The 27,327-nt window shown below is 44.3% G+C and overlaps 2 protein-coding genes across 2 annotated transcripts in view; both read left to right on the plus strand.

Moving 5' to 3' along the window:
- The window catches only part of LOC136152768 (uncharacterized), a 54,728-nt gene extending 37,736 nt beyond the window's left edge, over window positions 1–16,992 (plus strand). Inside the window, exons 4-5 of the mRNA XM_065914140.1 lie at window positions 12,086–13,796; window positions 16,954–16,992. Of these exons, the coding sequence (XP_065770212.1) occupies window positions 12,086–12,540 (455 nt within the window). The 3' untranslated portion in view covers window positions 12,541–13,796; window positions 16,954–16,992. The remainder of the gene's footprint in view (window positions 1–12,085; window positions 13,797–16,953) is intronic.
- The window catches only part of LOC136152769 (exocyst complex component 1-like), a 41,075-nt gene continuing 27,489 nt past the window's right edge, over window positions 13,742–27,327 (plus strand). Inside the window, 7 exon segments of the mRNA XM_065914141.1 lie at window positions 13,742–13,796; window positions 17,060–17,247; window positions 19,057–19,284; window positions 19,495–19,627; window positions 20,210–20,322; window positions 21,110–21,163; window positions 25,039–25,188. Of these exon segments, the coding sequence (XP_065770213.1) occupies window positions 13,742–13,796; window positions 17,060–17,247; window positions 19,057–19,284; window positions 19,495–19,627; window positions 20,210–20,322; window positions 21,110–21,163; window positions 25,039–25,188 (921 nt within the window).

The following is a 27,327-nucleotide window of genomic DNA, read 5'->3' on the forward strand; positions in this document are numbered from 1 at the left end:
AGTCTTTAGTAGGCACAGAGCCCTTCGGGGGTGAGGAAGCCCTATGAGAGAACATAAAAATATTATTCTAAAAGTGGTTATAGTTAAAGATTTAGAAAAATAAGAGTTTAAATTTGTTAATTTTAACCAGGAATGCTAAACAGGGGCTGCCTCACTGGAGCTGCAGAGTCTTTGTGTGGTAAACCTTTTAGATAAATTTAACTGATAACTTCTGCAAAAGGATTGACCTTTGTGTTCATTAAAGAATAGATTACGGAAAACAGCTTTGCATTCACCTAGGTCATAAAATGTCAATAGGCCCCAAGGCCAGAAGATAATGTACAAGACCCTCATAAACAAAGAAGTATGCAGAAAACACCCTGGTTTCGTGAAGGACAAGCTGACGTAATGTTAAACTATCTTCCCCTTAGAAATGTACAAACTTAGGGTATAAAAGCTATGGTAAAAAATAAAGCATTGCCAGACTCTTCCAGACTCTCTGCACCCGCGTCTGGTCATTCTCTCTCTCTCTCTCTCTCTCTCTCTCTCTCTCTCTCTCTCTCTCTCTCTCGCAGACTTGGCCCTATCAATGCTAGTCTCTCGTCTCTCTCTCTCTCTCTCTCTCTCTCTCTCGCCGACGCCGTTCATCCTGAGGGTATCCCCTGGATCCTGCCGAGGCTGGACCCCGGCAGCAAATCATTACTGATCCTCAGAAAAATGTGATGTGACTGGGCCTAAAACCTGGTTGGAATTTTCCATAGATGTGTGATATTGGAGATGTGTTTGCAGCTGCACTTGCCAAATCTCCTTTTCAAAGCACAGTAGGTCATGGCCAGAGGAGCAAGGGCAGCTCTGCTCGCTCTCAGGCAGAAAAGGATTTTAGAAATGTCAGGTTCTCTCCCACAAAGGAAGGGGTTAGCAGATTATGAATTGGTGATTAGTACAAGTGTCTGTGATCCCTCAACTAATTTCCATCTTGAAGCTGGGATATAAAGACTCAGGTGCTGGGTGGTGAGTCACAATCTCTGAATAGGTGCTTAGTCAGGACGGATGGGCTGAATCCGGGTCTCGGCATCTGGTACCCAGCTCTTTTTCCAGCAGGATGCCTTTAGACATGACCCTGACACCTTTGCATCCATAGCTTTTTGTTGTTGTTTGGTTGTTTGAGTATATAAAATGGTGATAACACTACTTGGTGGCATATTCAATTAAAAAAAAATAGCAACCTTTCATTACTCAGTGCAAATCAAACAGGAAATGCTTTCTCTTAGTAACCCTGCTTAACAATTTTCTGGACTCTTCTGCGCTGGGCCAGATTCAGAAATACACAAGTGAAAGATGAGACAGTACATCATGTTTTATTCAATTGGGTCTTGATACCTGTGTGTGACTCTTAACCAAGTAGTATGCAGTAGTTAAGGACACAGATTGAAATTGTTTAGAGTGTGTCCTAAACTCTGACTGCCAGGATTTAAACCTCAACTCTGGAGATTGTAAAACCTGGGAAAAATTGCTCTCCTAAACTTCATTTCCTGCAACCGAGAAACATAACTGTATCTTCCTTGTTGTGTACTGAATAACACCCTTGTCCCTAAATATCCATATTCTAATGCCCAGAACCTGTGAATGTCACATTAAATGACAGAAGGGATTTTGCCAATGGGATTAAATTAAGGTTATTGATAGGAAGATTCTCCTGGGTTACCTGGATGGGCACTCAGTCATCACTGGTGTCCTCACGAGAGAGAGGTAGAGGGAGATTTGACTCCAAAGAGAAAGTGATGATGAAGCTAGGTTTGGATTGATGCAGCCAGAAACCAAGGAATGCTGACAAGAAAACAGATTCTGTCTTAGAGCCTCTAGAGGGGGCATGAATGGTCCTACCAACTCCTGATTTCAGTCCAGTGAAACTGGTTTTGGACCTCTGTCTTCCAGAACCGTAAGAAAATGTGTTTCGTTTTAAGCCACCAAGTTTGTAGTAATATTACAGCAACCGTACCGAACAAATGTGCACCTCTTAGGAACTATTACCCCAGTTAAGATGTGTGCCTGGAAGCACACTTAGTGGAATAGCGGCATGCAGCAGGTTTGCCATCATAAGCCATTCTTAAAAACCTGAATCCTTGGCTTTGCGGGATCATCAGATCCAGTACAGTGGTTGCCGTTTTTCTCCTTGTTCATCCTGGTAACATGTCTGGACAGCTAGTAGAGAGAGCTCTGTCCTTCTCCACAGGTCCTCTCACCTCTATTAATTAGAAGGAAAGTAAAAGTTGCTCGGTCATGTCCAACTCTTTGGAGACCCCATAGCCCCCCAGGCTCCTCTGTTCATGGGGAGGCTCCAGGCAAGAATACTGGAGTGGGTTGCCATACCTTGCTCCAGGGGATCTTCCCAACCAAGGGATCGAACCCAGGTCTCCTGCATTGCAGGCGGATTATTTGCCAACTGAGCCACGAGGGAAGCCCAAGAGTACTGGAGTGGGCAGTTTCCCTTCTTCAGGGGATCTTCCTGACCCGGGAATCGAACTGGGGTCTCCTGCATTGCAGGCAGACTGTTTCCCAACTGAGCTACCCAGGAAGTCCTAACGAGAGGGAAGAGGTTACTTAAGTAAGACGTTACTTAAGCCACCATCTTCTTTTCCTCTCCTTTATGACTCTTCATCCAACTGGTCTTTATAAATTTTAAAGAAAACAAAGTCATTTCTCAATGGATTCAGATACTACCCCAAATTAATATTCCCCAAAAGTTCTTATTCTTATTTCTAGACCTCATCACCAGAAATTCCTGAGCCTAAACCCTGCCTAGCTTCTAGGATCAGTCATTTTCTCATTTCTCCCTTTTCCTTTTAGTTGAGTCTTGTCATTTTTGTCCCTTCCCTAAACATAACTTGTAATAAGGTGACATAGCAAAGTGATGAAAGTATAGATGGTTTGTTTTAATCCTGGGTTTTTGCCATCTACTTACTGTGCGACATTGGACAGGCTCTTTAACCTCTCTGGGCCTCAGTTTCAAAAAAATAAGTCAGTATTATAAATAATACCTACCTAAGATTGCAATTGTGAGGATTAAATGGGCTTAAGCACTTGCTAAGCACTTAAAATAGTACTTGTTGTAGTGTAAGCACTGTAATTGTGCTTGCTAATAATCATAAGTGCAATTCCCAGCACATAACTTACTCAACTTTCTGTCATCACTTTGAGGTATGTATTTGATGAAATCAGTAAAATCATTCTGTTTCAAGGGGAACAGAAAAGTATTTTTGAGCAATTGTCCATGTGGCTATTTCACCACATTTAGTGTTTTCAGATTTCTGTACAACAGCCTGGGCTAGTCCAGCAGCAAATTAAAAATGGACAGAGCTTATGTTTTGCACCCTTTATCTCACTGTCCCCCCGCCTCCCCCACACACATCCCCATCTCTTTGGACATAAGCTTTCATTTTTCCTCCATGTTCTGAAAACCTACTTCTAAGAAAGTGTCTCGGTTCATCCATGTCGCCACAAAGTAGCATTGGCATATAGACACTATCACGTGTGAAATAGCTACTAGTGGGAAGCTGCCGGATAACCCGGAGAGCCCAGCCTGGTACTCTGTGATGGCCTGGAGGGGAGTGAGGGGAGGGCTGAGGTAGGCTCAAGAGGAAGGGGAGATACAGATATAGATAATTATATGTTTATATTATATATAATGTATATATTATATATGTATATATAATTATGACTGATTTGCTTTGTTGTATGGCATAAACCAACACAACATTGTAAAACAAGTATCTGCCAGTTTAAAAACCAAAGGTGTGTGATCTCCAACTTAGCGTGAATTTAAGACAATAGTGCCACTTGTCTCAGAGAGACAACTTTTCAAGCCTGGTTCTGTTTCTCAAGGTTGTTTTGTTTTTCTGTCTCTCCTAGCCTTTCCACCTTGGGCAAATACGGGAGGTCCACATTGTGGCTCCAACACTTAGCACCCGCGGCGTTCTCCAGGCCCGAGAGGAGCGTCTGAGGGCGGCACCCCTGTCCCGGGGCTGCTGAGGGACCGCGCCCGGCTCCGTCTCACGTGAGGCGTCAGCTGCTGCTCAGGCAGCCCCTCGCCTCTCGTCACCCTGGGTGACGGCAGCGCCCGGTCCAGGGAGGGCCTGGGTGGGCTCAGCATAGGCAAGGGTGTTTCTGGATCTCTGAGAAGAAAATATCGGCGACAAGAAAGACATGCATTCATGAGTCTGGGATTCTCAAATCTTCCACAAGCCGCCTGCTAATTCTTGAGAGGTATATGTGGGGAAAATGCCCTGCTTGATAATAACGAGAGTTTTAGCCTGAAGTTCCACACAAAATTTCTAATCTTAAGAAATGTAAGAGGCCCTAGGTGAGATCTCACTCGTGGCCTAGACCAGTATTGGGCACAGTATGGAATAAGGACTACCTGGCTCATAATGACCTGAAGTACTGGTTGAAATCCAGATTGTTAACTCTCCCACAAGGCAAGGAAATTAGGAGTGATGGGGCCAGAATTATGCCGTTTTCATGATCAGTAACTAGTGGTTATTTCCAGTCTAACCTGAAAGCAATTTGGTCTCTTTTCTTTCAGGGTCTTATGCTTCCTTTGGTCTTAGAGCTTCAAACTGAGGAGGGGGAGGGGCAAGGGTTCTGAAAGAGGAGGGGATCCAGGCAAGGAAACAGTGTTGCCTTTGAACATTTTAAAAATAGTTTATTCTGGGGAAATGGTTCAAGAGAACAAAAGAAGGTGGGTCAGATTTTAGGAGAAGTGATGACATTTTGTGAGAAAATAGCAGTTGAAGGAAAAAGCAAACTGAAATACAGCATGAGTTTAAACAGTTGATGATAGAGACAGAAGTAGGAGCATCATGCCTACAGAGAGGGAAATACAGTTCTACCATTCTGTTGTCCCCAGGACCGAGCAGAACTTAGTTAATTTAACTTACTGGTTTTCAACCCATAGCATCAACCTGTAAATAAAACACAGGACACTTTGTTGTGTTTGCATAACAAATTATAAATATTATCATCACAGGTAAAGCAAACATGCTATTGCCCAAAGGTGAGCTGTACAAGGGGAAAGACAGAACTGGGGGCACAAGCAGTCTCAGGCATAAAGAAAATGATGAGATTAGAGTGAAAGTGAGTACTGTAGCTATGTCCTATAGCTAATATTTCTTGAGAGCTTCCGTGTGTTGGACATTGAAGGCTGCAGATGTGTTATTATTTGCATCATCACGAGCAACTCCACGCAGTGGTGGTTATCATCCAGTTCCTCATCATACAGGTGAGGAAACAGAGGCCCAGGAAGGTTGAGTAAATTGCTCAGGATTGCAGAGCTAATAATATACTGAAGAACAAAGCTTCCAAGCCAAGTGGTCCATCTCCAGAACCAAGGCTTTTAGCCACTAGACTACTACTTCTCCCTTCAATAAAAGCCAGCAAAAATTGCATGGCATTACAGAAGAGAGGCAGCAGAAGTGATGAAATGAATATGATGTATTGGAGGGAAGAGGGATGAGAAGTAGTGGGGGTAGGAGTTTATCTTCCTGCCTCATGCTAGGGTGCTAAAATGGATCTACAATGGATACAGCAGATAAACATAATGTCTAGAATTATGGGGGCAACATTCCTGTGGCCAAAAACTGTCTCTGGAGAGGGGAACTGGGGTTAGAAAAGTTGAATTTCTGTATTTGAGATGCTATCATGTCCACATAGTATTTTCATAACAATATTTCCATTTATTTAGATGAAGCTTCAACTGTGTAAATGCATTAAAACATGAAATTCAAAATCATCTTTATATCTCATACATTTGCTAAGTGCTTGCCTTATCAGAATTGTTGTTTTCAGCTTTGAAGGATTTTTATTTTTTTAATGAAAAGCATTATAAATTTTAAAAGTTAAAAATTGTCCCTGGTGATGTTGTCCTGCATGGCCGAGAGAAGGTGTGGAACTATTAGAAGCAAACTGTATTTCAACCCTGCTTCTGGTAGGGAAGGAGAGCGTCTGAAGTCAGGCAACAGGAGCTTTGATCCTCTGGAGTCGGAAGGAACAACTTGGAGTAAATGAATCAGGCGGCAGGGTGCCGGGAGGAGGCTGTCGGCCTCTCTGTGATGGTGTTCTTTGTTTTGCAGGACTAATCTCAGAAATGTTGCATTAGGCTCAGTGCTGTGCATTTTTAGGCTGCAGTATTTTTCCATCTGTATACTTCATGAAAGCAAGCACTTTTATGCTCCCTTTAAAATGGGAATCTCCTATTTGAATTGCCTGGTGAGGACATTTGAAGTAATTCATTAAGCATACATATGCATGCTCTATCTCCATCTATGTAGCTATCAGTTATCCTTTCCCTACTCACCTGCCTGTATTAGTCTGCTCAGGCTGCTATAACAGAATAGCATAGACTAAGTGGCTTAAACAAGAGACATTTCACACTTCTGGGAAGTCTTAAGAGCAAGGCAGAAACACTTCCAGGTGAGTCCTCCATTTTTGGCTTGTAGATGGCCATCTCCTTGCTGTGTCCTCCTCACATGGTGGAGAGAGAAAGCTTTCGTGTTTTTTCTGTTTCTTATAAGAGCTAATCCTATCATGACAGCTCAACCCTCATGGCCTCTTCTAAACCTAGTTACCTCCTAAAAACTCCATCTCCTAATTCCATCACACATAAGGGGATAGGGCTTCAATATATGAATCTGTGGAGGGGGACAAAAAAATTGTCTTAACTCTCTATATCTGTCTGTCTATCTGTCTTTATGTGTAGAATAATAACAGTGGCTTATAATTCATTTCCCTGTGTTATTTTATCCTTCCAAAACTCGTGTGAGGTAAACTGGCCATAGGAAAATCACTGATTTCACTGAAACGTTTGAAGGTTGGATTAACTTTGTGATCACACAATCAATAAATGATGATGCCACAATTCAATCCACATCTTCTCCACCCTCCTTTCCTCTTCTCTTCTCCCTTCCCACTTTCTGACTTTCTTCCAGCCGCATTATTTACTAGCTTTTCCCTTAGGACATTGGTGTCCTTCTTCTGGGCCTTGCAGAGGTTATTCCCATTATCTGGAATGCTTTTTCCTCAGATATCTGACTCAGTTCCCTCCCGCTACACTGTTCAAACTCCACCTTCCCAGTAAGACTTATCCTGTTCTACTGTTTAACTGGAACACCTTGTTTCTCTGCCCATACACTGCTCAATCTCTGTTGCGTTTGTTACTAGGCTTCCCTGGAGGCTCAGTCAGTAAAGAATCCACCTGTAATGCAGGAGACCTGGCCCGATCTCTGGGTCAGGAAGACCCCCTGGAGAAGGAAATGGCAACCCACTCCAGTATCCTTGCCTGGAAAATCCTGTGGACAGAGGAGCCTACAGGTGGGCTACAGTCCCTGGGGTTGCAAAGAGTCTGACACAACTTAGCAACTAAACCACACCACCAGCTTGTCAGATAATTTACACTGATTTCTGTTCTCCCCTCTGACTACAGGATAGGCTACAGAGAGTCAGGAGTTTTGCCTTTATTGAACCTCCTGGAGGCCCAGCAAAACTCTAGGGTCTGCTAGAACTGGACACAGTTATACCTCTTATGTTTGGTATTTTAGCAGCCTATCTCAGAGCCAAGCCAGTTATTGAAGAGAATCTTTTCTGATACTTTAAGCAGTATGATCAACTTGAAGTAAACTTAAATTTTCAACAATTACAGAGCAGGCATGGACTCTTCCTTTGTTTCTCCAGACACATGAACCTGGATACAAAGTCCATCCTCTCTGGGTGAAGTGGGAACATACAGAGATGACTGGCCTCAGTTTCAATTGGATCAAAAGATGCACAAAAGAGACATTTAAACGTTTTCAAAAACGAAAACCATCAAGTGTGTTTCCTCTTCACACATCAGGGATTGTCTGGCCTCTGGTGTGGTTCGAGTGGTGCAGGGGGAGAGAGAGAGACATAGAGAAGTAAGGATGAGCTGCCCTGTCTCTGCCTCCTCTGGACCTTAGTTCTTCCTGGACTGTCACTCCTTACACTCAAAGCAGATTTCAGAAGTCAGCACACATGGTCATAATGTATGCCTAGCTCCACAACCCAGTCACTGGGACCCAGAAAATTTTGCAACCTTAAGTCTGCCTCAACACATCATGACTCATATATATCAATGGGTAAAGACACACAAACAGTAGTAGATTAACAGGAATAAGTTTTTACTTATATATAAATTACCTATATACATATTTGTCCATAAAGCTGGGAAAGATAAGTGTCCATTGAGGCAAATGGGTAGGGGGAGAGGAAGCAGCTAAAGACAGCTGTAGAACTTGCCAGTTCCAAGTGTAGGGAAAATATCCAGAAGTTTGGGTCGGCCAAGTTTACAGTCAAACCAGGGATGGCATAGTGGATGATACATGCAGATTACTTTCCATCCTCCACATGGAACTTCTCAATTCTGGTATGTAGTTCTGAACTGGGCTCAGATACTTCTCAGCCTGCACGACACACACACCCACCTTCCTCACCCATGCACATACAACACACACCTACTCGTGCATATCGCTGAGCGTGTGGTCCTTTGGCTCATTGCTGCTAAAGGCAACATCGTGCTCCTCCAAAGTCAGAGGGGTGCCCTGAGTTGGGGTCCCAGGAGTTCTGAGTGCAGACATTCCTCTCTAAATATATATGGTGCTATCCCCCATCGTACTACGTGGGTTTGGGCTGGGGAGGCCTGGGTGCTTTGTGTGAATGGGACAGCAGAAGTGTACCCAGTCACAGCGGGTGAGGTGCTGGCCCCCGTCACCCGCTCTGTGCTTTGCATATATGAGTTCCGAGCCCAGTGGCAGGTGCTGACACTGGGGCCTCCCATCCGAGATGAGATGTGGCTCCTTCCATGTGTTCACCCATGGTGTATTGGCCAGGTGGGTCCCAGTTGTACTGATGGGAAGTGTGGCTACCAGGTCCTCCATTCCTGGGAATGATGACGTTCCCTCCTATACCACCACCACTTGGATCTTGGACAGGTGGACCCCTTGTGTTTGGAAGTCAGGTGGAACTTCTAGTGGGTTTCAAGCCAGGGGTGGGTCTCACAGTTGCAAATCCAATGGATGCAGTGTTGTTCTAGTGAAAAGTTGAAATTGACTTGTCCCTTGACACAAATTTCTTCTTCATGGTGATGGGATTTGTAACTGTAGATTGTCTACACTCATGTGGGTCCTGGGTGCAGTGATGGGAAGTGGTAACACCCCGACCTCTAACCATAAGGATGGTGGTTTCCCCTGCCGTGACTCTACCACCTGGACTTGGCTGAAGGAGACCCCAGGCGTTTGGATTCAAGTTGGAACCAGATATGTGCCCGGATGCTGGGATGGGGGCTTGCTGTTCCTACTGCAGCAGCCAGCTGCAATGAGATGAGCCCAAGGTGATCTGGCCACAGTAGGAACACAGGTGGTGCTGGGTGTCCCACACAGTTCTGTGCAAAAGTGAGGTGGGCCAGATGCTTCTGAATAAGTGAGGCCTAGGGCATTCACACCAACCCAAAACTCCCACCAGCCATAGAGGCTGCAGCCCCATCAACAGTGGGCCTCATGTGGTACTAGCAAGACAACAAGCTACTGTCTCCAGGACTGGGCACTGTGGTATCCATTCCAAAACCAGAAGTAGCAGATACATCCCTGGGGAAAATACCTGAGCTGTAGACAGAGGGCGGCTGCATGTTGATGGTGGTGGTGGAAGACAGGGGATCTGGTAAACCCGAATCCATTATCCTTCCTCTGGGTGGCTGGACTGCAGAAGAGGTTAGCTTTTCATCTTGTGCTAGGGCTAATGGGTTTCCCAGTGGAATCGACTTGTTAGGCTTCTTCCTGTTGTTGGCCCCAGATGTGGGTTCAATGGTGAGTTCTGGGTTTCAAGCTTCACTTGAAACATGGGTACCTCTGTTGACCACGTCCACAGGTAAATAAGTCGAGGCTCGGGTCCAGGCATCGCTGCCACTGGGTGCTGTGTTCTCAGAACCAGGAAGAGCCATGTGGTATGAGTAGTGGTTGTCCTTGGAGTCAGAGGTAGACTAGAAAGTAAAGTCTGAGGAGGAGGTGCATCCATAGCTTTGATGTCAAAGACTGGTTTGACATCTGTAGAGATGCTGACTGCTGAAGCATAGATAACTGCCGAAGCCATAGGTGGGGGGCTGGGGGAGGCAGGAGCCGAAGCCATAGATGGGGGTTTGGGGAAAACAGGAGCTGAAGCAATAGATGGGGGGCTGGGGGAGGCAGGACCTAAAGCCATAATTTGGGGACTGAGGGAAAGAGCCAAAGCCCTAGAGAGGGGGCCAGGGAAGACAGGACCAAAAGCTGTAGATGGGGGGCTAGGGGAGAGAGTGGGCAGAACCCTAGATGGAGGGATGGGGAAGACACTGGCTGGAGTCCTACACAGTGGGGCCGGGGAAGACAGGACCCAAGGCCGTAGATGGGGTTCCAAGGGAGACATTAACCAGAGTCCCAGGTGGGGGCCCGGGGAAGGCGCCAGCCGGAGCCCCAGATGAGGGCCCGGGAAAGGTAGCAGCCTGACCCCCAGGTGGGGGCCCGGGGAAGACGAGAGCCTGACCCCCAGGTGGGGGCCCGGGAAAGGCAGCAGCCTGATACCCAGGTGGTGGCCCGGGGAAGGCGGCAGCCGGAGCCCCAGGTGGGGGCCCGGGAAAGGCGGCAGCCTGACTCCGAGTGGGGGCCCGGGGCAGACGACAGCCTGACCCCCAGGTGGGGGCCCAGGGAAGGCGCCAGCCGGAGCCCCAGATGAGGGCCTGGGAAAGGCAGCAGCCTGACCCCCAGGTGGGGGCCCGGGGAAGGCGGCAGCCGGAGCCCCAGGTGGGGGCCCGGGGAAGGCGGCAGCCGGAGCCCCAGATGGGGGCCCGGGAAAGGCGGCAGCCTGACCCCCAGGTGGGGGCCCGGGAAAGGTGGCAGCCTGACCTCCGGGTGTGGGCCCGCGGAAGACGACAGCCTGACCCCCAGGTGGGGGCCCGGGGAAGATGGCAGTCGGAGCCCCAGATGAGGGCCCCCGAAAGGCGGCAGCCTGATATCCAGGTGATGGCCCGGGGAAGACGGCAGCCGGAGCCCCAGATGAGGGCCTGGGAAAGGCGGCAGCCTGATAACCATGTGGGGGCCCAGGGAAGGCGGCAGCCGGAGCCCCAGATGAGGGCTCGGGAATGGCGGCAGCCTGACCTCCGGGTGGGGGCCCGCGGAAGACGACAGCCTGACCCCCAGGTGGGGGCCCGGGGAAGACAGCAGCCGGAGCCCCAGATGGGGGCTTGGGAAAAACAGAGGCTCTCTGCTGCCCATCAGTGGCTGCAGATGTAGGGTGAGGGTTGGTTTGGGAGTGAAAGGCATAGTTAAAGATTGAAGCAGGGCAGGAGACCGTCGGCACAAATGGCGCTGGTGGTGTCTGGTCTCCCTGCAGTGCGTGTCTGCTCCACCCCAATACCTGGGGGAGACTGAAAGGTTACAGCATGAGCCGGGGGAGTAGTGTCCATGTCAGTGACGTCCTGATCTGAAGGAGACAGGAAGGTTACACTTGGAGATGCTGTGACTGTGGTGGTAAAAGGGACTCCAGTAGAAGTTGTAGCAGGGGGAGCGATGGGGCGGTCTGGAAGAGGGGTGAGTAAGTATGAGGGAGGGGGAGAATCTACACACATGGGTGTTGGGGGTTCATTTTTGTCGGAGGGTGGCTGGAAGGGGAGGGTTGGGGTGCTCAGGGGTGTGGAGAGGTCAGAAATAGAAGGTGGTGTTGCTCTGACTGCACACGCAGTGCCCGCATCCTCCTTGAGGGCAGTTCCCACAGTGGGATTGGAAACTGGAGGCAGAGCATCTGCAGGACTAGCAGAATGAGAGTCCACGGGGGCTGTGTGTCTTGCCACCCGATCCACATAAGGTGTCAGGCAAGGTGGAAGGACAGCCAGATTGGGGAATCTGGAGGACAGGTCGGCCAAGTTGGTGGTGGTAGGAGGGACCTGCAACGTGTGACTGACCGGAGGCAGGGAGCCTGTGGTCCCTGGGGCAGGCGGGGCGGCGCTGCGGCGTCGCATGGCCTGCCTTGGATCCCTCAGGATTCTGTTCCTCTGACGGTCCCTGTTTTGTTTCAGGGTGCCCCGGGTTTTGGCGCGAGTCATGGCTGGAAGCTTCGGAGGCGGGGGAAGGTCACTGCGACCCCAGAGCAGCGGCAGCGGGGGCGGCAGTGGCGGCAGCGGGGGCGGCAGTGGCAGAAAAAGCGGCGGGGGCATCGTCCTCTTGCGGGGGCGCCCACTGCCGGCGGCTCCCAGGGGAGAAGAGCTTCTCCGCGGGGTGTCTGAAGGTGGCTCACGCTGCAGCGCCTTCCCGGACATCGGTGACTCTGGGCAGCCGGGTTGGTGGTCTTCACCCAGCACCACTTCTCCTGGCCTCTCGGGCAGCAGGCTGCAGCGCGGACTTGGGGCAGAGAGCACCGTGGCCAGGGGGCCAGGCTGCGAGGGAGGCCGGCCGTCTCCAGCAGTGCCGTCTGAGCAGATGGCGGGGCTTTGGGAGGAAGGCTTCGTCCGAGACACCTGGGCTTTCTCACTGAAGTTGCCTCCTGGGTGCCCCGGAAGGAGGTTTGGGAGGCTCGGGAGGGCAGTGGAGGGGCGGGAGGAGCCCGCCGGTCTCCTGGGGCCTAGGTGTCATTGTCATAGCCCCGCTGCGGTCCGGACTCATCTTTCCGTTGTCCTCTCCTTCGGCCTCTGTGTGACCTTCCTCCTCTGTCACGCCTTCCCTTTGATCTTCCTGGACCATGGCCTTACTCTCCTTTGCGCGAGGAAGTGGGCGGTGACTGGTTGGTACCGGCTTCCCAGCCTTGGCTACCTGAACAGGTAGCTCAGGGAGTGAACGCAGGAGAGTAATTTTGCGCCCCGGTGGAGGAATTCTGACGGTTCTCGAAGGTCCGAACATCATGGAATTACGAGTGGACAGGACGGGCTGCTGCTTCGGCCACTCCCTCAAGTTCGCCAGGGGTAGCCCGCCCACACGGGAGTACCCAGCCTCCTGGATTGGGTACCACCTTTTCGGCATGCTGTAAAACCCGGACGATGAGGGCACTGGATCCTGGTTGAGCAGCCTGCGACCAGGTTGTAAAGCAGGAGCTGGGGCGGCGGGGTGACCCCGGCCAGATGTGGTGGCACCCCGAGGGCGCAAAACCAGCGAGCGCCGGCCCAGCGGGCGCCGGCGGCGGAGCACAGAAAGAAGTTTACACAGTAAATTGCCCGTATTGTGCGCCAAATAACCCGAGAATAGAATGTGAAACTGCGAGAGCGTCTCCCTAGCTTCTTACTCCTCTCGCGGTGAAACACGCCCTGGAGAGAGGAGGACTCAGCCTGGCAATTGTGACTCGTCCATGGTATACGTGTCACAGAGAAACTGCAAATTCCGGGGCAAAGGGCGGGGCCCAGTGCATGACCCCTCCCGGGCTCTCTAGCCGCTGAGACCTCCCACTGTGGGTGGCAGGTGTTTGGCACCAGATGGGCCACCGTGCAGAGACTCTTCAGGACCGTGGGGGCCTCCTTCTCCAGAGCTCATCCCATCTAGCTCCTCATCATGCAGCCCCCTTGGTGCCTGCGTGTGTATCTGCCGGCCCTTCCCTGCCTGGGTCTCAGAGACCTGTGCAAAGCTGACTGCAGGAGCCACCCACCCTCCCGGGGGTGGTCCAGCACCTGTGGGGACCTCTCCAGCTTCTCTGCGAGGCCAGGAGCAGCTTCTCCGCCGCGGCTCCTCTGCCATCATCACCAGCCGGAATGCAGAGCCCTCACCTGGCCAGGTGCTGCACCCCACCACGTCCTTTTCTGGCGGGTAAGCCTCTTTCTTCACTTCTTTTTAGAAATTTGGTACAACAGTTAAATCTTAGACTGTTCTTCAGGGTGTGCAGATGGTAATGGCTTAGCCAGGATGTGACCCAAACCTGCTCTGGGCTGTGGTGCCTCCCCGCCATACATGCTTCACGTGTTACTGTTCTTTTCTTGTCCTCCTTATGGCACTTAGCCCTAAGTGTCATACCTATAATGAGTCTATATCCTACCCTGTAGGTTTTCTTTTGCTCAATTCATGAATTGATCACCTGCTGCGTTGAGTTCTGATCTCAGAAGAGGCAGGTTAAGGACCACCAGTTGTCAGCATAGCACCAGCGGAGGTTTTCCCTTTGGTATAGTTTGAAGGATCCAGATATGTAAAGATGATAGTCTAGATAAATCATGGGCTTTCCTGAAAGAAATTTACCAGTGCATTATTCTGTATGGATTAGAAGCCTGTTTCTGTGGCCTTCCTGGAGTGTGTTCAGTAAGGCAGCTCATTCATGTTGAGAAAGCAAACACATCACTTATTGCAGCTTCATAGTGGAGCCCTGTGTCAGCTTCAGTCAGTCAGTACAGTTTGGTCACTGTGAGCATGTCAGCTGGGTCCACTCTTTACTACCATATATAATTCTAAAGATTCTTATGCCCAGGAGAGAAGTCACACTCTTGGGTGTCTAGGACAAGGGAGACATGTTATTATTCACAAGGTAGAAGCTTCAAAAGAATAGGATAGGACTGAAAACTCCTAGTCTAACATGGCTTTATCGAGTTTGAATCTTGTTTCTTTGGCTTACTTCATTGGAGTGTTTTCTTTCTCCTGGGCTGACATTGTGTGTTACACAGCAGGCATGTGACATGTAGAGGTTTCAGAACCCAGAATTGTGTTGATCAGTGAAACTTTATTTATATATTTTAGTTTAAAATCTATTTAAAATAACACTGGACATAATTCATATATTATAAATTAGTTTGCCCTCTGCTCTTGAGATTCTTTTTATAGTATGTCAGAGTAAATTTGGACTTCCATCCCCAAGAAGATTTGAGATTGGAGGACACAAAAGGTTTTTCTCAGACCTAAATTATGTCTGAAAAAAGCGAGAAATATCATAAGCCCTATCTGACCTCTCTAGGAGCAGAAATGATTTACAGCTGTGGCATTTAACCATAATTCCTTGATCTCATTTGAGAAGAGTTCAGTAAGGAACAATCTCTTCATTTTTGTTTCTTCCTTATTTTCTTGTCTTGCTTACCAACAATCCATTGTAATCCATGGATTGATATGGCAGCAGGCTGAGTGGTCTCTGGAGCTCATACAATTAACTTTTTTCCCTAAAATAACTTTAATTTCCTTGTTTTTCAGCTCCTCTTCTTTCCTTGCCCTTTGCTATAACCAGAACTCACTGAAAGCTAACTGGCTTTGTGCAGACCCTCCTTAGGACAGTCTTTCCTTAGTTATTTTATTCATCACTCGGTTTCATTTTTTGCCTTCTCGAAATATGTTGAAATCTTTCTGTAGTTGATGACTTCCACAACCTCTTGGCTTTTACTGGCTTATTAATTTTGGTATTTCTACACTTTTATTTAAGTATGGTTTCAGAAGGAACAGAAAGTAAATGTGTCCTAGTCTGCCATCTTGAGCTGAAAATCCCTGTCAGTTTTAGCATCCAGCATTCCCATGGGGTGGGGCGGGGACCTTGGCATTAATAGGTGTAACACTCAAGATTTCAGCTTTTCTTGGGCAGTCACTAAGGACATAGTATGTGGTAATTTCTAATGGGAAAATAATAACTATTTCATGGAATTTATTTGAGGATTACATTAGATAATGAACATACAAATGCTTTCTAAAGTTTCAAAGTCCATAAAAATGTTTCTTGTTATTGATTTGGTGCTACTTCAGTTTTACTTGACAGTGATTCATGACCTTGCTTATGTGAGAAGATGCCTTCTGAAACAATTATGATCATTTAAAATATTTGTTTATTTTAAATGTTTACTTGTGTAAGGAGCTGTGCAGAATGAACTGGGCATCCCCTGCCCCCTAGTGGCTAAAAAGCTGCACACAAAACACTTTTAACATTTCCAGAGTGACTTGGAAAGGGCTGAGAGCTGGGAGACGCCGCTCTAGGGGACTTGCATTTGTGTACTGCAGTCTGTAATTGCCTGTGCCGAAAGTTTTAGCCCCTCTTTTTTTTCTGGCATGTTATCTAAAGCTGGCTAATTAGCATTCTTAAGAGTAGATCATTTGTTACTTTGAATTAGGTGTGTTTTGTTCAAGGACAAGTTAACATATGTCAAGTCATGCTGAATGTAGATTCTCATTTTCATACAAAATAATGAATATCTAAAACACTTGGAATTTGTGTTTTAAAGCGTGTCCTGTGAATTGTTGAAAATCAGTAACTTTGTTTCGAGGTTTATTTAAGGGTAAAATTATTTTTTTCATTTTATCTCTCGATCTCAAGATTTATGTAAAATCCCATATGCTGAGTCTGTTCTTTCCAGAAAGTGAACTGAAACATTTATCTAGAAAGCATCTCAGTTCTGACCTCCTGGTCTTTTGTTTTGAAGCAGGAAGACAGCTGAAATTTTTGTAGTTTTACACAGCCATGATGTTGTTCTTACTATACAGATATTGAGAAAGTTTCTATTAGCTGATCCTTAGAAATTTTATAAACACATGTGAAAAATTTTTACAGAGAGAAATGGAAAGTTCAGTTAATATTTTCATTGCCCAAAATAAATTATGAATTGTAGATGCATTTTTAAAATTTCAATTGAAAGTTATTTGGAGGAAAACACAAAACATAACAAAGATAGAAAGAACAAAAATAACAGAAGAAGGTGTTACCTGGAAAAAAAAGGAAAGCAAATTGTTCCTCATGTGTCCTGAATTATAAGCATTATTGTATTAGAGCAACAGTTATCTCAGGTAGAGAAAAAAAAAAGGTTAGGCTTGTACACGTGTTTCGTTTCCGGTTGTATATTTGTTTTATAGTTTAATTATGTTTTGGGAAAGTGTGACTAAGGCCTGTTTTAACACAAGTCAATAAATTAGACTGCATGCTTTTGTTATAATAGACATGTTAACATATGCGGTTCTTCATAAAATAAGTTTTTTTTCATATATTTTGAATCATTTTTTTCCTATTTTTCAGCCTCTAAATGTGACCTGTGCTTATAACTGACCTTACCTGTAAGTACAATGCTGTTGTCCTTCCTAGTTTTTTACTACTTTATTTTTAATTTTTACCCTCTTTTAAGAATCTGTTCCAAGTGGAGAAAATCAGAGTGTGACAGGAGGTGAGGAAGAGGCAGTGGATGAATGCCAAGAGTTAAATGCAAGAGAAGAGCGGGATATTGAGATAATGATGGAAGGCTGTGAATATGCAATTTCTAGCGCCGAGGCCTTTGCAGAAAGGTTGTCCAGAGAGCTGCAGGTGTTAGATGGGGTCAGCCTTTCTTGTAACGTGTGGCTAGTGATGTGTGGTAAGCTGAGGAGACTGGTGATGTTCATATTCTGCTGCCGCTGCCTTTGAGCCTAGACGGTGGGATCGTTGCTGTCTTTCCCTAGAAGCGCATCACCAGCTGCCTCCCTCTGTCTTTCACTGTTCTTGGTCCAGAGACAGAACCATTCCTATTAGGCCAGTGAAGGCAGTTGGCTGAGGTTCTGGATTTGGGGAGGTTCTTGATATGAAGTGATGGAAATAGAAAGTAGCCAACCTGAAACCACCCTGGGGGTTGATTCCCCCAGCCTCTGGAACACTTCAGAATAGTTCAAGGCTAGAGAATATAATTTTTGTGGTTTGGGGGGAAAAAAATAGGTACAAGTTAGAAGGAGAGAGAGTGAGCTGAAAGAAGCGAATCCTTTACCCAAAGAGAGCAAAATAGTGTAGTGAAAACAGGAGAGCCAGGGCAAAAGGATGTTTGACGACTCCTCTGAACTGCTGTGGAATAGATGCTGTTTATTTGTATGCACATATCTGAGCTTGTACCTGCATGTACATCTTTAGGAAGTAAAAAGCTGCAAGTAGCACCTGTCTTACGAGAAAAATCTAAAATGAGAGTGTTTTGTGAGGGGGGTGTCGTTTTGTTAGGCAAAGTATGAATTTAAGGAAAACTCTGAGAATAAGGAATGTTTTTAAGACTTAAAAGAGTGTTGGCATTTTATACATGAAAGGTACAGAAGTTGTAAGGTTGAACTGAGGTCCAGAGATTACACCAATAGCCCAAGCTTACAAATTTGTAGAACTCTCTGGAAGTAAAGCCTAGAAGAGACTTCAAGATGTTGAAGTGAAAATTGTCCTGATCAGTTCAAGTCACAGCTCTGCTGCTTAAGATTCAGTGGGTCAGAGCTCTGCTGCTTTACAGTTGGGCTGCATCTCCATGGGAGTTATTATGAATAGTATATAAAATAACATGTGAAATTTTAGCATCACCCATACAATGATATTATTTTAATTCTTTATCCAAATTTTTTCCTCATATCATGTTATCTGCCTTCTTAATGTGGCTTTGTGGTTTGTATTTTCTAGTTAATGTTGCATCTGTGTTTCAAGTCATCATATTACTTTGCAGTTTAATTTTGGGTTTGAAAGCTTCCATATTTCAGGGAATTGAGAATCAATAGAGTCTTTAGAAAATATTAATAAGGGGTCGGTGGTTTGTTGCTACTTTGTCTGGGGAAAAAAAAAAGTAGTTGCAAATGAAAGAGAAAAGAAAGAATATTGTAGAAGGAGCTATCTTATGGCAATAGACTCTTCCACATCCTATTAGTACAAATCATGCTACAGTTTTAAATTAGTTCCATGTATCTGTTAAAGACTGGCATGCTACTGCTACCCTCTTAACTAAGGTATTAGCATAGGTGATTATTATGCTTTTGTTTAGGGTTTTACATAAATGTTGCAGATTATAGAAAATGTCTATAGTTGATAGAGCTGGAAGCAGTGTCAGAGATGGTATAACCTAACGGCACTAATGAGAGTCCACCATTGCTGATGATACATCATGGCGCATGCCCTAAATATGCGGTATTGAGATCTGGTCCCTAACCTCCACATAAGGGGACGTGTGCTTCCCTGAAATACTGTGTGAAAAAGTGGAGTGTAAACACAAAGCAGCCAATTAAAGTAGACGTGTAGATGTAGATGTGTGTGTCAGCCTTTGTTGCCGCTGCTGCTGAGTCACGCTGCTGTCAAAGATTTATGGATATTTCATTTGAAGAATATGAAGTATTACTTCTCTTTTTAACTGTGTAGGCCAACATCCAGTCTATCATGGCCTCTGAAAAGCAAGTCAACATCCTAATGAAGTTACTGGATGAGGCTCTCAAGGAGGTGGATCAGATTGAATTGAAACTGAGCAGTTATGAGGAAATGCTCCAAAGTGTAAAAGAACAGATGGATCAGATCTCCGAAAGCAACCACCTCATTCATCTCAGTAACACTAATAACGTAAAACTCCTGTCTGAGATAGAGTTTCTTGTGGTAAGCATGGTTATAAACTACTAACAACAATTAAAAAAAAACAAAACTAATGATCTCTAAAGCCCATTTGCAAGTATTTTCTAGTTTCCTTAGGAGAGCAAGATTTAAAAATACTGAAGTTTCAAACACCCAGTAATAGGATTGCGTAGCATCTTACCTGTAAACTTCCTAAGAGTACACAGACAAATGGTGTGTTTATTTACTTTCCAGAGCCACATGGACCTGGCCAAAGGTCATATAAAGGCACTTCAGGAAGGAGATCTTTCTTCTTCCAGGGGCATTGAGGCCTGCACCAATGCTGCAGATGCCCTGCTGCAGTGCGTGAATGTAGCTCTTCGACCAGGTATGACCATAAAATCTGCCCAAGAACCTGGGACTAAGCTTCTGACTTAGTGTAAAGCTTTTGACAAGAAGTCCATGAGGCAGGTGGTTTAGGGTTAGATTATTAGCTATTGAAACAAGTTTCACTTACTCTCAAACATAATTTATATTGGCACGAAGAACTTGTTCATTTCAGTACCTTCTGATTGACCATCAGTGACTCTGCGTTAACACCAGCATTTTTCTTCAGCGCTGTTCACAGGACCTAGCACAAAGTAGATGCCGTAAGGCTTTGCTAGACCAGCGGTTCCTAAACTTGAGCTTGCATCGGGATCACGGCTAGGGGCCAGCGCAGAAGCAGTAGGTCCGCTCTGAGGCCTTAGAATCCATGTTTCTGACCGTTCCCAGGTGAGGCTGAGGCAAGACCGCAGCGTGAGGATCGCTGAGTTACACTGTTTTTCCCCCTTACCTTTCTTTTATAAACACACGCATAAACCAGCAAAAGGTTGAGTTCTTCAGAACTGAAATACGGCTTCTGTTATAAATGCACTCCTTAGACATCCGGGAGCTCTTTAACCCGTTGAATAAGCTGTCACGATTTCAGGCCATGACGTGCTTCTGGCAGTTGAGCAGCAGCAGCAGCAGCGTTTCAGTGATTTGCGAGAGAATTTTGCCCGGAGACTGGCCAGTCACCTCAACAATGTTTTTGTTCGACAGGTAATTTTATCTTATTATAGTACTGGCATGTTCCTGTAGCTTGAAATGAAATGGTCACAGAAAAAAATTTTTAATGTATTTAATTGGGAGCACAATATGTTCCTTTCTATATTTATTTGATTTTAATATTTTTAGATATGTATGTATTTGCTCATAGATGTTTTGGGGGCCTCAGTGGTCTCCTATGAAGACAGTTCCTTTTAGCCAAAATTCCCCAAGTTTTAAATAATTATGCTTGCATGTTACATATACCCCATTTAGACAATCTTGTTTCTAAAAATAAGTCCAAACTTGTTACGTTTTTAATGTTTGGCCTGTTTTATTTTTCAGTATTTTCAAGTGAGAACAGGGACTTGATTCCATGTTTTCAGTATTTCATTGGCTCCATATACTTATAAATATGAGAAAAATGACTAACTCAATTGTAAATTCTAGTTGATTTAATCTTATAGAAAACCTTTATCTCTATTTCTATGTGGAAAGGGTGTTATAATTAAGGTTGTGGCAATGATATAAATGTTACTGTTAAGTATACCTTAGAGGGATTTGACTAGAAGGTGCTTTTTTTAATAAATAATAAATTAGACTTAATATTTCTTGAATAAATTAGGTGTCATAAATTAGATTTTGTGTATTTATGATCTCTTTAATAGGGATTTGGGGCAAAAAAAAGTTGAGTGAAATTTTGTTCATCAAGAAATGCTGACTGATATTCCAGGTTCTTATTTTGTTTTCACTTTGTAGTATTCTGAAACAATTGTATTTACTCTATTTTATTTCTGATTAGTTTACTCAGGCCCTCCTTCAACTCTATAACAGGTCCTACTTTCTTTCCGTGCCTGTGGGTACATCAACTTTGGCTCCAGCTTCTCCGATTCTTTTTTTTCCCCTGTAAGGTTTACTAAGCTTAATAGCAGCAGAATCTTTATAGTTATAATTTACTGATTTGAGCTACCTGTTAACCATATTTGTGGCAGTTTTTTTAATGTCCCATAACAGAAAGTTTATTTAGATCCAAAGGCATTTAATCTCATTCTGCTTGCCTTTCTTTCTGTCATTCTTTCATTCACTCACTCACTCCTTTATTTGGAAGTCATTTGCCAAGTGATTAAAGATGCATTCCAGACGTTTCATTGGAATAGATGAGAGGCTGATTCTTTGCTCTAGTTGCTCACGATCTAGAGAAGGGCGACAAACAGACTGAGGGAGGGTGTATGTTATGGTGGTACCATGGGAGTAAAGGAAGACCAGCTAACTAACCGCGCAAGGGGGAACCAGGGGAAGACTCTCTTAACATTCCACTTGACTTGAAAAGCTTCAGGAAAAAAGTAAACCTAGGAATCACATAGGAAATACTAATGCACATTTTTCTTACACTATTATTTCAATAATATCTATTTTTACACAATTCCCTAGTTTTTTTAAATTATCCTGTTGACAGGCTATAGTCCACATTTGTAAATGGTATGGAAAATACCAGTCAGTAAATGATAATCCTTTCTCCACCCTTAATTGTTTGTTATAACATGCTATTATTTGTGATTTTTGCTTCCTTGCCTTATAAACTAATGGCTTTGTTTAAAATGAATGCATCCCAGTTCTGAAAATCTAATATGCATTGTTACATGTGAGTAATGCATGTTAAAAACCAGAATGTTGCAACAACCTGGAATGTGCTGATGAAGATGAAAGACAGTGTCCCAAGTGCAGAAAAGAGATTTTCTGTGTGTTAAATTGAATACTTCGTGTCACCTAGCAAAGAGTTGGGAAACAAGGGGATTTCTGTTCCTGGTTGTGGGACACACTGGGAAGATTCGATTACCGCACTGGGTTACATGTCTTTGTTCACCATCAAATTTTGATTGTGTGTCTGATTTGTGTGTTACATTGTGTGACAGGACTCACTGTCCTCCATATGTAAGAGTAAGAAATGGCTGCTACCCTCAAGATGCTTGTGAGGATGTGGTAAAGGTAATGTACTTAAAACTCTACAGCAGTGTATAGGGGCTACCTTAGGGACACCACAATGAAGTGAATGTGTCAGTAAAGCAAGTCACACAAATTTTTTGGTTTCCCAGTGCATAAAAAAGCTATGTTTACACAGTATTGTAGCCTATTGTGTGCAATAGCATTATGTCTAACAGAAGAATGTACACATTTATTTTAAAAATACTTCATTGCTAAAAATTGCTAAGCACCCTCTGAGCCTACCATCTGAGTCATCATCTTTTTGCTGGTGGAGGGTCTTTCCTCAATGTTGAAGGTGCTGGAGGACCAAGGCAGTGATTGCTGAAGATTGGGGTAGCTATGGCAATTTTTAAAAATAAGACAAGAGTGAAGTTTGCTGTAATGATCAACTTTTCCTTTCTCAGACAATTTCTCTGTGGCATGCAATGCTGTTTGATAGCATTTTACCCACAGTAGAACTTCTTCCAAAATTGGAGTCAGTCTTCTCAAATCCTGCTACTTGTTTTATCAACTTAGTTTATGTATTAATTATAGTCTAAATCCTTTGTTGTCATTTCAGTAGCCTTCACAGCATCTTCATCAGGAGTAGATTCTCTTTCAAGAGACCAGTTTCTTTGTTCATCCGTAAGAAGCAACTTCTCATCCATTAAATATCTGTTAAATGAGATTATAACAGTTCAGTCACATCTTTAGACTCCACTTCTAATTCTAGTTCTGCTTTCTACCACATCTATAGTTACTTCCTTTACTGAAGTCATACCCCTCAAAGTCATTCATGAGGGTTGGAATCCGCTTCTTCCAAAACTCCTGTTAATGTTGATATTTTGACCTCTTCTCATGAATCATGGTGTTCTTAAAGGCATCTAGAATGGCCAGTCCTTTTCAAAAGGTTTTCAGTCATCATTACTAATTTATTTATCTCTAATAAGAAACTTTAAACAATGTCTTAATTTTTAAAGTATATAAAGAGTAAAATTCTTAGCACGATTGAATTCTAGATATGATAGTTATCTATATTATTGATTGAATTAAGCAATTTAAGTATTTTTTCTCCTTCCTATATATTTTGAAACCAGTTTCTCTTAAAATCTTTCTGTTAACACTAACAATATTTAATATATCCTAATAGTCTGAAGGTAATAATGTTTTTATATCAGTGAATTTTCACATGATGATGATCTGGAAATGCTACTTACAGTAGAAAGTTTTGAATAGTAATATATGTAGAAGAGCTTTGTAAACCGTAAAATTCTCTATAAATGTTGGTTCTTCCATTTTGCAGGAGAGATGAAGGTTTTTAATTGAAGAGTTTTCCTGACATTAAATTAAATAGTACAACTTAACATGCAGTGACCTGAGTAAACAGCTATAGAAGAACATAAACCATGATTTTGAGTCTTGAATTATTGAAAAAATTATTGAGGAAGGATAATGGAAATATATCTAATGTTATTATTAATAAGGGTAAAATATTTGGAAAACATTTATCAGCAATAACAAGTTTGTCAAATACTCCTTCCTTTTAGTTAGTGTAACTTAATTAAGGCACAATTTGGAGACATTAGCAGACTTAAAACTAATCTCTCTCTGTGTACAGTATCTAATATCTGTGAGTCAGTGGAATCTCAGTCATCCTTCTGATGTGGTAAACATTTCTGAAATGTAATGTTTGTAATGACCTTCAGCAGTTTTTGAGTCTGGTTAGAATGGTTTTGTTTGGCATGTTTTTAAAAGAAAACAGAAGTGAGACTCACATGGCTGAGGTTCAGATTCTAGCCTTCCGCCTGTGTGGCCTGTGTGGATCACTTAGCCCTTTGAATTTCAGTTTGTTCCGTTGGGTCAGCTGATCTACTGGATCCATATACTCTAGAACAAAAGTCAGGATGCATCGTCTGCCTCAGGCTGATTGAAAACGTGCTCATTTATATAAGTCATGTCAAGGATTAAAAACAAAATTATATAGTTGCTTCTGTAGAAAATTAATGGAAAAATTAAAATTACATTATTATTAGGGGTTATCCTGGAAAGGGCTTCCCAGGTGGCTCAGTGGTAAAGAATCCGCCTGCAGTGCAGAAGACATAGGTTCAGTCCCTGGGTGGGGAAGATCCCCTGGAGGAGGAAATGGCAACCTACACCAGTACTCTTGCTGGGAACTCCCATGGACAGAGGAGCCCGGCAGGCTACAGACAATCTATTGGGTTGGCCAAGAATAGGATATGATCCAGCAACTGAGCACTGAGCGCTGCCCTGGAAAGCCCAGGAAGCAGTCATCTGCAGTCCTTCCTAGTTCTGACATTCTGTGTCCTGTGCATTTTCACCTGCTGTTTAAATATCGTAGACTCTAATGGAGATATCATAGATGGAGACAATTTGTTTTGAATGACTTCCCCTGTTCGGTGTGTGTTTCTTAGTAACAGTTTATATCATGATATTTATTTGCTTAGTCAATTGTAAAATGTTATGGGAGAGGTAAAGTTGATTAAACTATTCATTCTCAACTACTCTAAAAGATAAAATGAGTCGATTTATCAGAGAGTCATTCTTGTGTGTTTATGACTATTTTATGGTGGTGGTGTTCAGTTTGTATACACAGGATGATTAAAAAAAGACAAGTAAGTACTCAGTTCTTATATTTCTATGTTCTGTTGTTTTTGCTTGGCCATGCTTGATCATTATTAAGGATATTTAGTTACAACAGTGTTTCTTTATACTGTCAGTGATAGTTATGTCCTTATTTATTCACTCTAGGGTCGTGATCAGAGTTCAACTCTTGCTCAGCGCTCTATTGAACTGACTTTACCTAATCATCATGCATTTCATAGAGACTTACTCCGATATGCCAAGCTGATGGAGTGGCTAGAGAGTACGGATTATCGAAAATATGAGGGACTAACAAAGGTATGGATTTGACGTCAGTTACTCACTGAGTATAGAGCATTATCTTTTAGAATCGAGAGGTCGTGTGTTCAGTTCCGCAAGTGACATTTGAAGCACTATTGTATGTTCTTAAAAAAGCAGCAAGTAGTTGAATTTCTTAGTGCTCATTAGCTATGGAGAACATTTTTTTTCTTTTTCATTTATTTTTATTCGTTGGAGGCTAATTACTTTACAATATTGTAGTGGCTTTTGCCATACACTGACATGAATCAGCCATGGATTTACATGTGTTCCCCATCCTGATCCCCCCCTCCCGTCTCCCTCTCCATCCCATCCCTCTGGGTCTTCCCAGTGCACCAGCCCTGAGCACCCGTCTCATGCATCCAGCCTGGGCTGGTGATCTCTTTCACCCTTGATAGTATACTTGTTTCAATGCTGTTCTCTCTGAACATCCCACCCTCGCCTTCTCCCACAGAGTCTAAAATTCTGGAGAACATTTATTTTATGTACTTAGATGGAGAACAGCTAAAATTTGAACTTCAGTATAGTATTAGGCCGTACTGTAGCTTGAAGCATCATTTAGTTTAGTTAGTTAAATAATTATTTCCTGAGTTGCTTTATGTGCAATATAAAAACTAGAGAGTATGAAGTTATATTTTCAATGAGGCATTTGCTTTATAAGAACCTGTAATCTGTTCTTTTAAGCACATGCAGTGTGCCTCTTTATTAAGGAGACATTCCACTGTTCCAGGCACAGAGGAACATGGGTATTTCTGTTCCTGATTGTGGGACACACTAGCTGGAAAAATTGGATTATCATATTATGGTACATTTCTTTGTCACTCACCAGATTTTCACTGTGTGCCTCTTTTGTACTCACTAATCCATATGTAAGAATAAGAAGTGGCTCCCACACATGCTCCTACTTCCAGAGAGCGTCAGGTCTGCCCGGGAAGAGCAACTATCCTTAGCAGCCGGCCAGAGTTAAGTGCTGAACTGGATATGAGTTTAAATGTATAGCATGTTAGAGAAAGGAAATTCATGACCTGTAGCCACAGGAGAAAACTTCATAGAAAACATTGGACTTGACTCTTTTCCCGGGACTTTAAGAAGACCAGCCTGACTGAAGCTGAAATTCCATATTCTAGAAGAGTGAGAAGTTAGGTTGAAAAATCTGAGTCGTGAGTCCTAGCAGCATTCTTCAGACATAGGAAGAGACTTGATAGGGGAAACTAAGAACCTAATACAATAATGAACTGAAATGAAATCTTGGACGAAGAGGATGATAGTAGGAATAGAGATTATAAGTCACAAGAGAGAATCCCAAAACAAGGGACAGGATGGTGCCAGACTTGTGAGACGCAGAGATTACAACAGTGATAAATACCACTTGGGCTTCCCAGGTGGCGCAATGATAAAAAAAAAATCCACCTGTCAATGTAGAAAATGCAGGCTTGATCCCTGGGTTGGAAAGATCCCCTGGAGAAGGAAATGGCAACCGACTGCAGTACCATTGCCTGGAGAATCCCGTGGAGAGAGGAGCCTGGTGGCCACAGTCCGTGGGGTCGCAGAGTGGGACACGACTGAGTGGCTGAGCACACACACACACGGATGGCCACAGCTGGACAAGAAAGAGCCATTCACACGTTCCCTTAGCAAACGCGCTGAGCATCTGCTGTGTGCTGACACTGTTGTATGCACGAAAGAGAACGGCGCTGAAGGAGACAGGCGAACACTTGCCTGTTCAGAGTACATATTCCAGTGGAGAAGGACCAACATAAAAGTCAACTTCATAGTCTGCTGGAAGGTACTGCTGAGAGCTCTAGAGAAAATAAAGCAGGGAATGCTAGGACATCAGAAAGGTTGCGGTTTCAAAAAGGGTGGTCCGAGAAGGCAACATTTGAGCACAAATTTTAAAGATAAGCAGGGGTGCGCAGTGGGAATTTCCGAGGAAAGCTTTCCCAGCACAGCACAAGTGCCCCAAGGCAAGAGCAACCTGGAGCACTGGAGGAGCAACCAGGCCGTGGTGGTGGGAGCACGGCGAGTCAGGTTCAGGATGGGAGGGCGGGCGTGAGAGGTGCGGTGGGGGGCGGGGGGCGGGGCAGGGCAGATCTGGAAGGGACTGGGCACCGGTGTTGGAATTTGGTTTTTACTTGCAGA

The sequence above is a fragment of the Muntiacus reevesi genome, chromosome 22 (assembly GCF_963930625.1).
Source record: "Muntiacus reevesi chromosome 22, mMunRee1.1, whole genome shotgun sequence".
Taxonomy (NCBI): domain Eukaryota; kingdom Metazoa; phylum Chordata; class Mammalia; order Artiodactyla; family Cervidae; genus Muntiacus; species Muntiacus reevesi.